At 34.5% G+C, this 18,639-nt stretch overlaps 1 protein-coding gene across 12 annotated transcripts in view; it reads right to left on the minus strand.

Annotated features, from left to right (window-relative positions):
- CSNK1G3 (casein kinase 1 gamma 3) overlaps positions 1 to 18,639 on the minus strand; it is a 106,341-nt gene that overhangs the window by 68,779 nt on the left and 18,923 nt on the right. For 9 of the 12 annotated variants that reach the window (XM_017859736.1, XM_017859733.1, XM_017859731.1 and 6 more), the window contains one exon: positions 2,503 to 2,928. The exons of 2 other annotated variants lie outside the window; for them this stretch is intronic. In XM_017859736.1, coding sequence (XP_017715225.1) covers positions 2,503 to 2,680 — 178 coding nt within the window. In that variant the 5' untranslated portion in view covers positions 2,681 to 2,928. Of the gene's footprint in view, positions 1 to 2,502; positions 2,929 to 12,783; positions 12,830 to 18,639 lie in introns of all 12 variants that reach the window. One more of the 12 variants, XM_017859730.1, reaches the window with a different exon arrangement.

Below are 18,639 nucleotides of genomic sequence, written 5' to 3' on the forward strand. Positions count from 1 at the left end.
TTGGCTAACCTCTGGAGGGGCAATCTCTTCCCAGCCAGAAAGGTTTTTTAAGACGTCAAAACATCATAATATATAGAAAAATAAAAATACATATATAATATGACCCTATATTTTAGCTAGCTATGTTTGGTCTTATTCAGTGCCTGTCAAAAACATTCCTAGGAGTTTGACTGCCTGAACTAGAAATACATCTACCAATGCAGAATGCAAACCTTACTACCAACACATAAAAGACAATTACAAACACAGATGGTTCTCAACTATGATGGTTCAATTTGAGATATTTCAACTTTATACAATGATGTAAAAACAACATGCATTCAATAGAAACCATACTTTGAATTTTGATCTTTTCCTGAACTAGCAATATGAAGTATGATACTATCTCACTATGCTGGGTAGAGGCAGTGAGCTGCCGCTCTCAGTCAGCCACACAACCATGAGGGTAAACAACCAATATTCTACAGCGTAGTGCGTGGCCAGCATTTTCTGAATATTGTGTTTTGGGGTTTCCAATGTCATTATGTCTATAAAATGCCCATTTTCAACTTATGATATTTCAACTTAAGATGGGTTTATCAGGATGTAAACCCATCTTAAGGAGCATTTGCACACCAAATCACCATCCTTATTTATTTTATTTTTATTTCTTTTTAGAGACAGGATCTCACTATATTGTCCATGCTAGACTCAACCTCCTAGAATCAAGTGATCCTCCTACCTCAGCTACTCCACTGCAGTAATTGCCCCACCACACCTGACTGTTCATTTTAAAATAAAAACAGAATCCAGATGAAAATGATAAACACATATTTAAATTTAAAAGCAAATAAATGTAATTTAAAATTATTATTTTAAATGTTTACTTATTCTTTTTAATCTCATGGCGCTTTTTTTTTTTTTTTTTTTTTTTTTGTATATATTTTTTTTTTTTTTTGAGACAGAGAAAACACACAGGCATATAGAATGCAATGCAGGTACAATCATAGCTCACTGCCACTCTAAACTATAATCCAGCTCAAGACCCTTCTAGCCTCAGGCTCCTAAATAAGGCTACGGACTTACAGGGCATACACCATCACACCTGGCTAATTTTTTTTATATTTCTGTAGAAGATAGACTCTTGATTGCAGAGGCCTGGTCTTGAAAAACTAAACAAATCACCCTCCTGCCTACCGGTCTCCCAAAGTTCCTGGATAGACAGATGTGAGAAGCCTAAACAACCGCCACAGGTCTCAACTTTTAAAAGACCCTGCAATGCTCTGGGACACCGAGTCTATTACCTCCGCCCCTAAAAAGAAAGAAGAAAATAAACCAACAGCATTTTATTGAAAATCACTTACCTATTAACTGTAAACAAAGCCTTATGGTCTTTCTTACCCCAATACTAACCATATTAAAATGTCCAGTACCTAGTAATCAAATGTTAGAATGATGTATCTATTAATGACGTTTTAAAGAAAGTACTTAAGAATATAAATCAGCTTTTTAACATTAGTGTTTATGCCAGGTACTTAGAAAGAACATGCCTCGTAATAACATTTTCTTAACAAAGAAACATCCGGCTGAGCGAGCGGGGGGGCTACGCGGACCATCTGAGGCCTTTTTGAAAAAACAGTAAAAATACCCTTTGTAGAAGTCTATGGAGAAAGGAAGAATCGGTCCGGCGCGGTGGGCTCAACGCCTTTAACCACGCACTTTGGGAGGCCGAGATGGGCGGATCACGAGGTCAGGGAGATCGGAGACCATCCCTGGCTAGACAAAGAAGGAACTAGCTCTACACATATATAAGTACACATAAAACAGAGATATAGAGATAATGCATTTAAATAAATTTACATAAATATACAGATATATACACACACACACACATATCAAAGACCCATACATAAATCAGATAGATAGAACAGACAGATAGATGTAATAAAAAGCCATCATACTCCTATTCCTGCCTATTCACAGACTACAAAAGAAAGGGGTGTTTTACTTCTTTTTCAGTATATGACATATATAGCTCCACCCCAGACATACTTGGGGCAGAAGGAAGGGTAGAAAGAAAAAAATTAAATTACAGTGATGTAAATTTCATTAATTCTATGCAGTTTCAGTATATTAACTTGACTTTAAGCCATCCCTATGCCCCAAAAGTTATCAGTTACTAATCATTTTTGAATCTGAAAGAGTAGCCTAAAAATCATTCCTAAAGAACACTGCAAAGGCTTTACTGGCAGCTATTTCAGCCTACTGGGCTATTTTAATTTAATTGTTTTCTCATAATCTGGATGGTCAATCTCCGGATGATTAAAGTAGACATTCCTGTACTAGGAAATTTCTTACACATGAAAATACAAGTACAAAAGAAATTTCCAACATATGTATTCTTTAAAATTACCACAACCATTAAACAACTAAACAATTAAATAACTAAATCATTTTCATCAGAAAGTATCTTCCAATTTTTAAAATGTTTCTAACATAATGGAATAAACAAAATAGTCTTACCTAATCGTAATTCTCCAAAATTGCCACATCCAATTTTTTTTCCAACTCTAAAGTTAGGTCCAACCATTAAAACTCCAGACGATGAAGACCCAGTTCCTCGAGTGTTGTGTCCCGATCGACCACTAGGTCGTGCCATTCTATCATCTGATTTGTCCTTGTCTTTCTTTTTATTTTCCATATCAAGTTTGCGGTACTCCACTTTGAATTCTTTAATCAAGACAAGCACACTGAAAGAGGGTATTGTGAAAATAGGTACATCACTAGGTAACTGTACCAGATGGGTAATGTTAACATTCAAATTGCAGTAGGTAGTCAATTAAATGCAGCATGCTCATCCCATTCGTAAAATTTTTCTCAGTTGTCTTTTCAGCAAAACATGTCTTCAAAATTATCTTTTCAATGATGTGAGCTGATATTGATAGAGAGCTAGAATATTAAGAAAATGAAATTAGTCAACTAAGAATTTTAAAATACATGTCTGGGAAATTAGATAACATAACAAAAGTTTAGGCAAGAATCACTGCTATGTATTGATGCCCACTGAAATCAAACCACAGTACACTTTTTTATTTATATACCTTAATACCAAAGATATGAAACAAAGATATCAGGGATTCAATTACTTCTTAAAAATTAAAAAAAAGAACAAAATTATACTGTTTCATAAATCAACATACTTTCACTAATATAAACCTCCCAACTTAAAATTACCTCAATTAGACAAAAAGTACTCAAAAAATTCCAGTAAGTCAATATAAGATTTTCAATTTAGAAGCAGAAAGAGAATGAATTATAAAATAAAGTACCTTAATAAAATATATATTCCCCATGTTCATCTACTTAATAATTTTCAGTCTTTTTTAAATATATATTCTCATGATTTTCATTTATTCAAATATTACCCTATAATTACACACGGGATTGGAGCACAGAACTGACAATATCAAGAACATTCTTCCTACCCCTCAAGGAAAACAATTAATTCTTATATAACATTTAACCTGGGCCTTAAAAACATAAATGTAATTTTGCAAGACTATGAAATGTTGACAGGCATCAACCTTATCAGATGCAGAAATTAGGTATTAAATTTCTAACATACAGATAACAACATTAAAGCTCAAAATATTTTTCAAGGCTTTTGGAAGAGTCTGCCCCATTCATATTCTCTGGGAATTGCAGTGATCAAATGTACCTCAATTCTGTGGTAATTCTGCACCCTTACAGGATTTCCCTACCTTTGTTTGAACAATTTGAGTGGGCTCTCATTCTTTGCTATTAAAGAAGCTATAACTTCAAAATACAGTCACTAATGAAGAAACAAGGATTGATATCAAATACTTATTCCTATTACGGAAGTTTTCTAATTATATAATGCAACCACAAGTGTTCAAACAAATATTATTTTCTGAGTAATTTTCAGCAACTCCCCAAATATGCAATTACTGTTACAAGTAGTGACTAACTGGGGCCTGTGGTGTAGGCAATAAGGGAATTTACCAAGACCGTTGGTAAAGAAAGGCAGACTTATTGGAAAAAGTAGGAAAACACTTTGCAAGAAAGCAATGGGCAGATCAGCAAGAGAGGAGCTGACTGAAAAGACACCAAGGCTTGGTGGGGATTTTATAGGATCGTTCTTGTGCTGGAGAGGGCTATGTGCAGTACTGATAATGCCAAGGTTGCAGTGAGCTAACCTGCATTTTTCTATCAGCAGAAGGTCTGGTGTTAAGTTGGGCACAGGAAGACTGAGCTTTTTGCGCAGGAGGGCTATGTGTCCTGGACTATGAAGAAAGACAGACTTACAGCTTATCTGCTTTTCCTTTTTACACTCCCTTGCTCCCACCAGCCTGACTCCTTTTCCCTAATTAGGATTCCACAATCAGTCCTAACACCCAGTCTATTTATGAAGTTTCTTGTTTTATTTGCCATACTCTTATTTGCAGATGAAACTGTGAGCTCCTGTTTACTCTGCTTCCAGCCACGACAGAGTAACTACACTGAATATCTCTGCCTGTTGTAAACAAGTAGAAAGCTGGACAAAACATATGAAGCACCTGTTTTTTTTTGTTTTTTTTTTTTTGAGACGGAGTCTCACTCTGTCGCCGGGGCTGGAGTGCGGTGGCCGGATCTCAGCTCACTGCAAGCTCCGCCTCCCGGGTTCACGCCATTCTCCTGCCTCAGCCTCCGGAGTAGCTCCTGTTTTTAAGCATCAAATAATAGGCAGTACAGACTGTGATCCCTGAGAAAAAAACACAAAAGGTGGGTCTCACCTTCATCCAAGCTCTCTGGCTAGGAGCAATTTCCTGACCACAGCACAGGGAGGTGAGGATCAGGCAACACGCCAATGATCACAGATCAGAATTTGCAGCTGTTGAAGTAAAAGGAATTTGCAGTACACAGTATCAAAAATGAAGGAGTTTTGCAGTGGAGTGGTGAGGTAAGGTGGCGGCAGGGCAGAAGGCTATGCTACATGTGTGCAAGGGAATAGTCTTAAAAAACGTAGCAGAAAATAGCTACTACAGTGTTAAATGAAGAATGGAGACACTGGAAGCTGCACAGAACTGAGAGACCTTAAAGTTCCTATTCAGTCATAGTAGAAGAAACTCACTAATATCCCAGCTGAACTGAGGCATTCAGCTCAGATGCCATAAAAACTCTTAAAAGTAAGGACCATACCCAACATAAGGCCTACTCTAGACTGTCCCAACTAAAGTCTAAAAATAAACCTAGATAGGATTCAGAGTAGCTGAGCACACTAACTGCATTCCAGAACAAAACTCAAGTCTCAAAAAGAGAAAAAGCCAGACTCTCAACAATACTGAATTTCCAATGTCCATGACACAACTAAAAATTACCAAACATGTAAAGCGGCATCAAATGTAACCCATGGCCAAGAAACAAAGTTGTCAAAGGAGACAGACCCCAAGATGACCCTGATGTCTGAATTAGAAGACATGACTTTAACACTAATAAATAGCTGTTAGAATCCTATTTACCTGGAGAAAAGAAGAAATCAAATAAACAACTAAAAACTCCCCAAATTTGGTAAAACAAACAAACAAACAAAAACACTAAATCTAGGCATACCACAGTCAAGCTGCTAAAATTCAAAAATTTTAAAAATCTTGAAAGCAGAGAGAGAAAAAAATACACATGACATACAGGGGAACTAACTTCTTATGAAAAACAACGGAGGCCCAGAAGAAAATGGAAGGATATTTTCAAAGCAATGAAAGGGGAATAAAACTTTCAACCTAGAATTATTTTCCCCTCTTTTGCCACAGGTGTTGATCAATTCAGAATTCTACATCCAGTAATATTATTCTTTAAAACAAGGAGGAAAAAAAGCCATTTTTAGATGAAGGGAAGCTGAGAATTAGTTGCCAGCAGACCTGCACAACAGAAATGCTTTTAAAATAGTCCTTTAAGCTAAAGTAAATCACATCATACCAGACAGAAATTTGAAACTTTAAGAAGAACTCAAGAGCACTGAAAGTAGGAAATGCACAGTTATTCATTTCCTTTAAAGATAAATTACTATTTAAAGCATAAACAATTTCTTAGTATCATATACAACAGGTAAAAGTAAAATATATGACAACATAAATGGCAATGAGGGGGAGTTGTAAATGGAATTACACTGTTTTAAGATTCCTTCTTGAAAATTATTGAGAGAAGATTTTAAGTCTTCTCACCACACGCAAAAAAATGTGAGGTAATGCATATGTTAATTAGCTCTATTTAGCTATTCCACAATGTATACCTATTTCAAAATATGTTCTACACAATAAACATATATAACTTTTGTTAAATATATAAATTAAAAATAAAACAGATGGGGAAAATATTATATTTGTGAAGAATTATGTGGTTCCATATTAATTCCACGTAGCCAATGATAAGTTAAAACGCACATTTTAATACCTAGTTCAAACAATAAAAAATGAGTTACAATAGGAATAGCTAAAACACCAGGACAAGAAATAAACTGGAAGATTAAACTTTACTTGGTTGAAACAACAGAAGAGAAACAAAAGACATACGAGATAAAATAAAACAAACAGCAAGACAGTGGACTTTAAAGCATACATAAAATGAAATAGACCAGATTTTCCCCAAAAGGCAAAATTTTCAGACTATATAAAAAAGCAAGACTCAATTACAAACTGTTTACAAGAAACTATTTTAAATACAAAGACAAGCAGTGGCTCACAACTGTAATCCCAGCACTTCGGGAGGCCGAAGTAGGTGATTCTCTTGAGCTCAGGAGTTCAAGACCAGCCTGGGCAACATGGTGAGAGCCCGTCTCTACTAAAATACAAAATAAAAGCCGGGAGTGGTGGTGCACACCTGTAGTCCCAGCTACTTGGGGGGCTGAAGTGGGAGAATGGCTTGAACCTGGGAGGCAGAGGTTGTAGAGAGCTGAGATTGAGCCACTGCACTCCAGCCTGGGCAGCAGGGTGAGACCCTGTCTCAAAATAAATAAATAAACAAATACAAATATAAGATAGACTGAAAGTTAATAGAAAAAGATATACTGTGTAAATAGCACATATACGAAGCTTGTGAGGCTATGATATTATCATACAAACTGGACATCAAAACAAAGGATTATCTCCAAATTTACAGAGGTGCATTTCACAATGATAAAAATATCAATTCAACAGAAAGACATAAAAACCATAAATATGTATGAGCAAAATGAGGCAAAACAAAACTAAAAAGAAAAAAGGCAATCATTGTAAAAGATTTTTAACAGTATGCTTTCAATAATCAACAAGGTATAAGACAAAATATCAGTATGTATATGGTAGATCTAGATAATATCATCAACCACCTTGAGCTAACTGACATTTATAAAATACCGCAAAATAAAATTTCCTTTCAATGCTCACCAAGAAAAATCATATGCTGTGATATAATTTAAATCTCAAGTAACTAAAACATTACAGAGTATATTTGGTCAAAATAGAATTAAATTAGAAATCGCCAGACTTGGTGGCTCATGCCTGTAATCCCAGCACTTTGGGAGGCCAAGGTGAGTATATCACTTGAGGTCAAGAGCTCGAGACCAGTCTGGCCAACATGGTTAAACCCCATCTCTACAAAAAATACAAAGATTAGCCAGACATAGTGGCGCATGCCTGCAGTCCCAGCTGCTCGGGAGGCTGAGGCAGGAAAATCACTTGAACCTGGGAGGTGGAGGTTGCAGTGAGCAAAGATCATGTCACTGCACTCCAGCCTGGGCAACAGAGCGAGCCACTATGTCAAAAAAATAAAAAATAATTAAATTAGAAATCAATAGCTGTATAGCATCTACAAAAGTCCCAAAATTTGAAAATTAAATGCACATTTAAATTCATGAGTTGATAAAAAATCACAACAGAAATTAGAAAAAAATCTAATTTGCAATTCTAATGCTTAGCAGAAAACTAGAAACTTTAAATGCCTATATTAGAAAAGAAGTTTTTAACTGGTTATCTGGACTTCCTTCTTAAAACAGCTAAAGAAAAGAGCAAATCAGACAAGAGTTGAGGAAGTACTTCAGTAGAGTTATTACTAACACAGACTTATAGGAAAATATAGTCTTAATGAGCAAAACAGGAATTCTCAGCTGATAAACGGAAAATACCAAAACAAAGAGAAAAAAAAAAAGAGACCCTCGAATAAAACTGTCATATCTAAAATGAAAAACTTCACTAGATACACTCAATGGCAAACTGGATAAAGCAGAAGAAAGTGTCAATAATTTCCAAAGAAATTATCCAGATAGGAAAATCAACAAAACAGAAAATAGACCACAATAGAAAAAGTAAAGACAAAACTGATTCTTTGAAAAAGGTCAACAAAATTTCTAACTCTTAGCAGAAATGATCAAGAACAAAAGAGAATATATAAATTACCAATAAGAACAATGAAAGAAAGGATATCAAAATGATCCTATAAATACTGAAGGACAAAGGACTATGAGTAACTTTAGGTCAATAAATTTAGTACAGATGAAATGGACAAATTCCTTGAAAAATGTAATATAGGGATACAAGGTGAAACGAAGTATCAAAAGTTCCATATCTATTTTTAAAACTTAATCTATTAAAAAAAAGTATTCTCATAAAGATGATTTCACTGGTGAATTTTATCAAATATTAGGAAAAAATAATACTATTCTAAAGCTCTTTCAGGACACAAGAATAATCAATGTACTTTGTGAGATCAGCACATTCCTAATACAAAAGTCTGACAAAAACAATTCAAGCAAAGAAAATTAAACCTGCATTTCTCATGAGCATAGATACAAAAATTCTTCACAGCATAAGCAAATATGTAGAAAGTTTAACAAATAATAAGCAAACAGGGTTTAATACTAGAAATGCAGGACTGATTTAACATTTAAAATCAATGCACCATCAAACTAACAGATAAAAGAAAACCCACAGGGACTTTTTTCTTTTTTTTTTTTTTTACCTGCTCTGTCACCCAGGCTGGAGTGCTGGAGTGCAGTGACACAATCACAGCTCACTGCAGCTTTGACTTGCTCAGGCTCTGGTGATATTCCCACCCCAGCTTCCCAAGTAGTTGAGACCACAGGCGCACACCACCACACTCAGCTAATTACTTCTGTATTTTGTACAGACAAGGTTTTGCCATGTTGCCCAGGCTGGTCTCAAACCCTTAGGCTCAAGCAATATACCCGCCTCAGCCTCTCAAAGTGCTGGCATCACAGCCCAATGGGATAATTTCTACAGATAAGAGATTATGTTTGACAAAGTTCAACCCACAACCAGGCGTGGTGGCTCATGCCTATAACTCCTGCATTTTGGAAGGCCAAGGCTGCAGGATTGCTTGAGGCCAGGCCAGGCTGAGAAACAAAGCAAAAGCCTGTCTCTACAAAAATGTATTTTTAAAAAATAATAATTTGAAATGGATCATAGACCTAAATACAAATACCAGAACCACAGAGAGGTATCTCTGCTATCTTAAGGTAAGTAAAAATTTCTCAGAAGATGCTAAAATCACTAATCATTAAAAATCTTATAGAGTCATCAAAATCAATCATTTCTCATCAAACGACAGCTTTAAAAAAACAAACACAAACACTTCACAATGGGCTAAATTATTTTATATGAGTGTGTATAAATACGTTGCAACTGAACATGAAGAAAAACAACTTTTTTTTAATTATTAAACTTTAAGTTCTAGGATACATACATGTGCAGAACATGCAGGTTTGTTACATAGGTACATGTGCCATGGTGGTTTGCAGCACCCATCAAACCGTCATCTACATGAGGTATTTCTCCTAATGCTATTCCTCTCCTAGCTCCCCACTCCCTGACAGGCCCCAGTGTGTGATATTCCCCTCCCTGTGTCCATGTGTTCTCATTGAACAACTCCATTTTTTAAAATATAGAAATCATTTGAGCAGACTCTTTTCACAAACAATATATACAAATTGCCACAAAGCATATGAAGCAGTGCTCAAATCATTACTTGTCATGCAAATATAAATTAAAATCATAATGAAATATCATTTCACAGCCATTACAATAGGTAACATTTAAAAGACTGACAATATCAAGTGTTGGTAAGAATGAAGAACTAGAACTCTCAAAAAAGTGCTGGTGGGGCCGGGCGCGGTGGCTCACGCCTGTAATCCCAGCACTTTGGGAGGCCAAGGCGGGCGGATCACAAGGTCAGGAGATCGAGACCACAGTGAAACCCCGTCCCTACTAAAAATACAAAAAATTAGCCGGGCGCGGCGGCGGACGCCTGTAGTCCCAGCTGCTCGGGAGGCTGAGGCAGGAGAATGGCGTGAACCCGGGAGGCAGAGCTTGCAGTGAGCCGAGATCGCGCCACTGCACTCTAGCCTGGGCGACAGAGCGAGACTCCGTCTCAAAAAAAAAAAAAAGTGCTGGTGGGAGTAAAAAATAGTATGACTTTGGAAAAAAGGTTGATAGGTTCTTACAAAGTAAAATACACACCTATCCTATGACCTAGCAATACCACTCTTAGATGTTTACCCACGGAAATAAAAATGCATGTTTAGAAAAAGACTTGTACACTAATGTTTACAGTAGCCTCACTTATAGTAATAGTCAAAAATTGGAAACAATCCAAATGTGCATTAACAGAAGAATCAACAAATTGGTACAGTCATATAATAGATGACTACTCAGCATTAAAAAGGAACAAACTGCTGATACATGCAACAATATGGTGAATTTCTCAGATATTAGACTGAGTAAAAGAAGTCAGGCATAAACAATTACCTATTACACGATTCTAGTTATATTTAGCTCTAGAATCAGCAAAACTAAGCTGCGGTGATAGAAATCCTATCAGCGGTTAAGTAGGGTGGTGGGAAATTTGACTGTACAATGTCATGAGGAAACTTTCTGGAGGAAAGAAATGTTCTATATCTTAATTGGAAGGAAATTACATGGATATATACATTTGCCAAAACTCATCAAACTATATTTAAAATCTATGCATTGTATGTAAATTGCATCTCAAAACATGATTTTTAAAAACAACTGCTCCCATACACACACAAAAAATTGCGTGTTTCATCTCGACATGTATGTTTTCCCCAGTATACCATTATTGTAAAACTTACATTAAAATACTGCTTTTGTTTTTATACAAATCTATGGGGTACATGTACAATTTTGTTGCAAATACAGATTGCATATGGTCAACCTCAGGGCTTTTACCATCATACAAAACATGTACATTGTACCCACTAATTAGTTTCTCATCATCCCACTCCCTCCCACCCCCTCACCCTTCCAAGTCTCCACTGTGTGTCATTCCACTCTCTAAGTCCACAGATAAACATTTTTAGTACCCACTTATAAGTGAGAACACGTGATATTTGACTTTCTGTTCCTAGCTTGTTTAAGATAATGACCTCCAGTTCTAACCATGTTGCTGCAAAAGACATGATTCATTCTTTTTTATGGCTGAATAGTATTCTATTATATATATACACTACATTTTCTTTACACATTCATCCTTTGATGGGCACTTAGGTTCATTCTGTATCTTCGCTATTGTGAACAGTGTTGCCGTAAACGTAGGAGTGCAAGTATCTTTTTGATATGTTGATTTCTCTTCCTTTGGGTAGATACCCAGTAGTGACATTGCTGGATCCAGTGGTAGTTCTATTTTCAGTTATTTGAGAAGTCTCCATACTGTTTTCCACATAGGTTGCACTAATTTACATTCCCACCAACAGTGTATAGGAATTCCCTTTTCTCTGCATCCTCACCAACATCTGTGATTTTTTTGTCTTTTTAGTAACAGTCATTATGATTGAAGTAAGATGATATCTCATTGTGGTTTTAATTTGCATTTCCCTGATGATTTGTGATGCTGAATATTTTTTCGTATGCCATTGGCCATGTGGATATTTTCTTTTGAAAAATGTCTATTCATGTCCTTTGCCCATTATTTCTTTTTTTAATGCCACTTTTTTAATAGATAATGAACCTAATATTTTATTTTAGAAGTTTTATTTGACATATAATGGTACATATTTATGGGATACATGGTGACGTTTCAATACACATACTATAAAGTGATCACATCAGAGTAATTAGCATAGGCATCATCTCAAACATTTATGATTTCTTTGTGTTGGGAACATTCAATATACTCCTTCTAACTATTTGAAACTACACATTACTGTTAACTATAGTCACCCTACAGTGGTACAGAAAACTAGAACTAATTCCTCCTATCTAGCTTTAAGAAGCTTTTTTTAAAACAATCCCTTCTGTACTTTTTCAATTTAGAAGGAAGTAATTTTCTTTTGGCAAATGTTCATGTTATTTTCAATATAAAGCTTTTCATTTATGTTCAATTAATCAAATACCAAAAAAACGCATGCTACATGTAATAAGAATTCCAATATTACAATGAAGTAAAAATATCCCTTGGGATAACCATACCCCTTGACCTCCATCCCACCTGCCCTTGTCAGAGAGAATCATTAGTTTTCATTCAATGTGTATGCTCCAAAGTTTTTAATGCTTGTGCATGCATATAAATACTTATATAAAGAAATATGTGTAGGTGGGTTGGTTCATTTTACATAAGAGGTCCATATAAAGACTCTGGGGAACCAAAACTGTTCCACAATAGAAGCATTTAAAAGCACATAAAGGACTTTTGCCTTTTCCCTTTCCTATTCCTTCACCCCACATGAACCCTAGAGGAGCAAGGGGCAGCTAATGAATGGGAGAATGGAAGAAAGAAGAATGAAGAAATAACACCTACTTCCCTTCCTCGATAGAGGATCCAGAGTCAAGTGCCACGTCTGAAACTAGGAGGGAGGGAGAGGCAGAAAGAGTGATGAGTTAGCTTAAAATTGAACATCAAAATTTGAACAGGTCATTTTGATATCTGAAAAGTAATCCCTTGAGAAAACAGAACTATTCTTATAAAGATACATAACAAGAAATCAGTGAAAATGAACTACGGTATCATTCATGAGTCGGGAAGTGAAAATAATCAAAATATACAGATGACAATAGTGCTTAGGGAGAAACTAAGCCATTTCCTATTTTATTCCATCTAGTTTAGTACATTCAGGTAAGTGTTCATAAACTTGTAATAATGTATTTTTTTACTTTTCAAATATACTTTTAACAAATTTGAATTTTAATTAAAATATTTTCTTAGTAAGAGTCTTAGTATGTTATAATATTTTCCCTATGATAGCGACTACCAAGCAGTATTAGAATTGTCTCCATGTTTGTCTATACCAGGAGTCATGGAACTACAGCCTGCAAGCTATTTGCCTATTTTTATAGAACCTTGGACCTAAGAATAGTCTTTACATTTTTACATAGTTGTGGGGGGGATTATAAGAAGAATAATATTTTATAACATGCGACAATGATAAGAAATCCAAGTTTAGACTTCATAAATAAAATGGCATAGGAATCCATGCTAATTTGGTTACACGTTGTTATGGATGCTTTTGTGCTACAAGAACAGAGTTGAATAGTTGTGACAGAGACCATATGTGGTGCTCTTATCACTTCACACTGCTGCTCAGAGAATGATAGCAGTGGCATAGTTATAACTTGACAGTAGTGCCACACACATAACCTACCACTACATCGTACTTATTTTTTTTATTACCAATGCATATAGATCATGTCAAAACCAATAGAGAAAGTGGACTTTCACGGTCGTGCTTTTAATGCACAATGGAGTGTTATTTGTTCTCAAATTAGATGAGAAAGCATTGTGTTTATTACACAGTGGCACTATGCTGAACAACACAACACACGTGGACATGACCAAGTATATTAGTTTTCTATTACTGTGTTACAACTTATTAAAAACTTAGAGGTTTAAAACAACACAAACTTATTATCTTGCAGTCTCTGTGGATCAAAGCTTGAGCACAGCTTAGCTAAGTGATCTGCTCAGGCTGTATTCAAGGTATTGGCTAGGACACTTTCTCATCTGGAGGTTCAAGTGGGGAAAAAATCCTCTTCCAAGCTCCTTCAGACTGTGGGCAGAATTCATATGCTTGCAGTGTATAACTGAGAGCCCCCAGCTTTTTGCTGGCTGTCAGATGGAGGCCACCGTCAGTTTCTAGAGGTTGCCTACAGTTTCTAGAAGCTGCCTATAGTTTGCCATGTGGGCTTCTCCAAAATGGCTGCTTATTTCTTCAAGCCCTCAAGAAAAATCTCTAGCTCTGATTTCCTAAGATTGAGTATTATATAAGGTAGCATAACCTTCTCTTATACCTAAGTCCCAAGCTTTGTATCCTGCTGCAACACACCAATTCTCCCAAGTCTTGGGATCCTTGATAGCTGCTTCCAGACCTCTTTAATGCTGCTTGCTAGACTAAGTACTATTATAAAGAGCACAGAATTAAACAAAAGTAGTCCTGGAATCCCATTTAGCTCCTATTTAGTTGTATAGCATTGAGCAAGACACTTAAATCTGTCTAAGCTCATTTTAATATTTATAAAAGAGAAGGATTAGACTTGGAAATTTCTAAGGATATTCTTATATTATATGCAGTTTTATAATTGCCTGTTGTTATTTGATGACAAGGGCTCTAGTATATGTAACTTCATGATCCCTGAACCTAGCACACTGCCTGGCACCTAGGACAGTTAATTCATACTGTAAATGAATAAATGAGTTATTTCTATCTCTAAACATTTCTAGTCAATAAGCCCCATCCATGTACAGGATCCCAAGAAATTTATGAAGAAAAAAAAACAGCAGAGCAAAGAGAACAGCAAAAGAAACCTAAACCATTTACCCAGAAATACTAGCCTAGTCCCTCAATCACAAATATAAACTGACAATCAAGTACCACTAGATACATCAGGAAAGCTAACAATATGAAAAACACTCTCTTTCAAAAAAAAAAAAAAAAATTAAAAAAAATACCTCTTGGAGAAGCAGATCATTTGAAGAATAGAAGAGAACTTTAAAACAGCAGCAAAATTGAAACAATTAGCCCCTAAGGGCTTTTGAGAAGTACAATTAACTTACAAATATAATAACAAAATAATGCTGCATTAAATGGAATAAACAAGAACAAAGTGGGGGAATAATCCTAATATTTAAAACAAAAATATAAAGACATTAAAAAAATAAAGAAAAAAGATGGAAATAATCCAATATCTCCAACTTCCAACTTATAATAAAAATTAACAAGGAGAACAGAGAAAATTTAAAAAAAGAAATCATAAAAGAAAATTTTCCTAAGCTGGGGCCAAAAGCAGCCGCAGAATATTAAAAAGGAAAGCAAAGCAACTCTATCATACTACTTGATTCAAAAGCTTGCCATACGGAGCTTGCAGTGAGCTGAGATCTGGCCACTGCACTCCAGCCTGGGTGGCAGAGCGAGACTCCCTCTCAAAAAAAAAAAAAAAAAAAAAAGCTTGCCATAATACTGTAAGATAGACAACTGAGTTTCAACTTTTAAATTCAACCTTAGCAAAAAGAAAAAATGCAAGATAAAAGTCATGTAAAAATATAAATTTAACCAACCTTGACAGTGTTAAAATAATACTACAATTGAAACTGAGGGGAATAGGTAAGGTAAAAGGAAGGATGGGGCAAGAATATTCGCATCCTGCAAAGTACGGAGTTAAGAGATAACCAAAAAATTTACTAGAACAAGAAATAGAGATGTAAGAACATTATTTCAAGTGTCAGCGGTAAGTAACAGATGAAGTAAACTTAATAACTACCCAAACATTTAAAGACAGAAGAGAAAGTGGGAGTATGTGAGCTAAAATTTCATTCTTAGTGGAGAATTAAAATACAAAAATTTGTCATAGTATGAAAGAGAAAAGTGTATGCTTATTATTTAAAATTCATAAAAGTAACCACCTAAAGCATTTAAAACTGAAATAACTAAAAGTGGTTCTATCTACCGAAAAATTCAAAGACTAGAAATAAGAGGCAAGAGACTACTGCTTATATTTTCCATATACGGGCATTAATTTAATCTATTAATTCTACTATCAACAAATGAGTAACTTGCATCCTAAAGATAGCTAAAAAGCACTGTCAAATTTGAAAAGAATATTTCAAAAAATTAACAGTACAAAGTATTAAGTGCCTCTACAAATCAGTTTTTGCTTTTGCTTGCTTACTTTTAATGAAAACAGACTCCATCAATAATAGTGGAGACAGCTGTGGAGTTCTTAACCTGAAATCCATAGACTTCCTGAGAATTTTCTAAAGAGAAAATCCATAGTTTTCAACAGGTTTGATATCAAAAGATTATATGATCTTTAAAAAAAAGTTAAGAACCACTGAAGAGAATACTGTTATTTTCCCACTGAATGGCTTTATAAATATATTCTTAGAAGCAATCTATCCTAAAACTTAAGTAATATCAGCACTTTATTTAAAAGCCAACTTTGTTATAAAATGTATTTAGGGCAGTTTGTAATACATGCACTACAAAAAGGATGAAGAAAAGATTTACATAAAGAAATCAGCAGAGAAGTAAAATCTTAGAAATAAAACTACATAATACTAACAATATACCATGAGTTTCATTACCCATTCAAAGCAAATGTATTTTTTGCACTTTCTAGTAGTCGGGCAAAAACAAAAATATGATTAGAAATAGAATTAGCTACAAAATTCAGAGCGTACATTAAAATTATACCAGCTGCTAAAAAGATCTACGAATAATCTTAGTATTGTATTATACCTGCAGATGCAGTCAATGGCAAAAACTGAAAATTTCCCTCACAGAAGCTTTAGATTCAAAATTACAAGGAAGAGAACGGAAAATGCATCTTGAAAACTTAAAAATTAGGCACCCATTAAAATATAAACTACTGAGAGAAGAGTCACAGAAATATCCAGCTTACAATTTTTTGTAACATAGTTACTTATACTGCTTTATATTTTAATTTTTACAAGAGATTTTGCCTCTTTAACTGAAACCTTAATCCATCTACTACTAAAAATAACAGACATAGATTTAATGTAGCATAAAGCCACATGTGTGAATAAATGGTAATAAAATATTTATGACTTCTATTCAAGTCTGTAATTATTCTCAGTTTACTAACTTATTTAAATATCTACATTAAAAAGACAGGAATTCGTCAAAATAATGCTTTTAAAATTATTTTGAGCATAAATGAATATAAATAATTTATTTGCTTTCACAAACAATTACAATTTTGATATAGTAATATCTACTAACAAAGATAAAAATGAGCTGCTAAATACAGAAAACATTAGACATAATCTGATTATATGAATAGAAATATAGGTCACTGGAATACTTCTAATTTGATGACCACTGACGAATCTACAAAACACAGAACAGAAAATCAGATTCTCTTATCCGCATGGCCCAATAATTTAGGACTTGACAAAGCCAAATGACCTCCTTAAGACTCCAAACTAGATAAAACACAGAAAGTAGTCTGAGAACATATCGATATTAAGCATTGAAAGTTCCCATAGGTATCTTTTCATGTTTAGCATGTTATTCAATATTGTTTACAAGTATAAATTTACAACAAATGGAAATTTAAAAATCAAATTTTATAGTCAAATGTTACTTGTCATAGCATTGATCTCCCACTGCTTTGTTATCTCAAATGAAAAACTCCAAATTTAGTATATGAAATGACTCAGTGTTTCAAATGCTTTATTCAGTCTCTATAAAAATTACATTACAATACATGTCTTCAGCCTTCTCCAAAATTTAAATCAGTAAAGATATTTGTGATGTGATGGCTAGCCGTTACATCACATGCTTCTATTAGCAGCAAGTGTCCCAGTTACTGGTTTCTGGCATTAGCTCAACAGTGGTTGTCTAAGAAAAGAAAAAACACTTATTTTTGAAAACTAAATCATTAACTGTAATGTCAAAAATGGAGATCAATTTCTATAATTACATACTACAGAGACTTTTTTTATCCCAGAAAGATTTAGTAACTATCATCTACAACACTTTATATTTTTGAAACTTGATTTCAGTGATGTCTTTGTACATTCCTATTAAGACCCAGGAATTTCTAGCTTTCAAAAATTATCACCCAGTTTTGTTTGAACAATGTTCTCCAAACTGTGGATCAGGGCCCATTAGTGGGCCATTTAATCAATATAATGAGTCTCAGACAACAGTTTTTTTTAATAAAATAGTACCAAAGAGGAAAGAAAATGGAGTGCACATATGTAATAAGGATAAGTCATGTTTAACAAGATTTGTAGGCTTTAAATGAATGTGCATGTATCATTGGGTCAGTAATCAAAAAGTAATTTCTACAGTTTAAAAGCTACTGTATTATGGCACAGGAGTATCATCAAAACATACTATACTATAATCAGTTACAATTAAGTCAATTATTAAATGAGAAACCTTATTAAAATTTAAATTTCCTAGGTATAAATATTACTGGAAGTCTAATTAATAGTCTAATTATTCAGATCTCACTGTTCTCCAGTAACTATAATATGACCATTTCATAGATCCTCAAAATGTCTTTTATGCCATCTATTCTCAATTTCACAAGTGAATTTACACTCCCATTTGTAATATCCTTTATCATAGTCCATATGTCTCAATAGTTGGAAGGGGAAGAAATATTTAATTTTATTTATTTATAATTATTA

Source organism: Rhinopithecus bieti, unplaced genomic scaffold (assembly GCF_001698545.2).
Source record: "Rhinopithecus bieti isolate Rb0 unplaced genomic scaffold, ASM169854v2 scaffold_48739, whole genome shotgun sequence".
Taxonomy (NCBI): domain Eukaryota; kingdom Metazoa; phylum Chordata; class Mammalia; order Primates; family Cercopithecidae; genus Rhinopithecus; species Rhinopithecus bieti.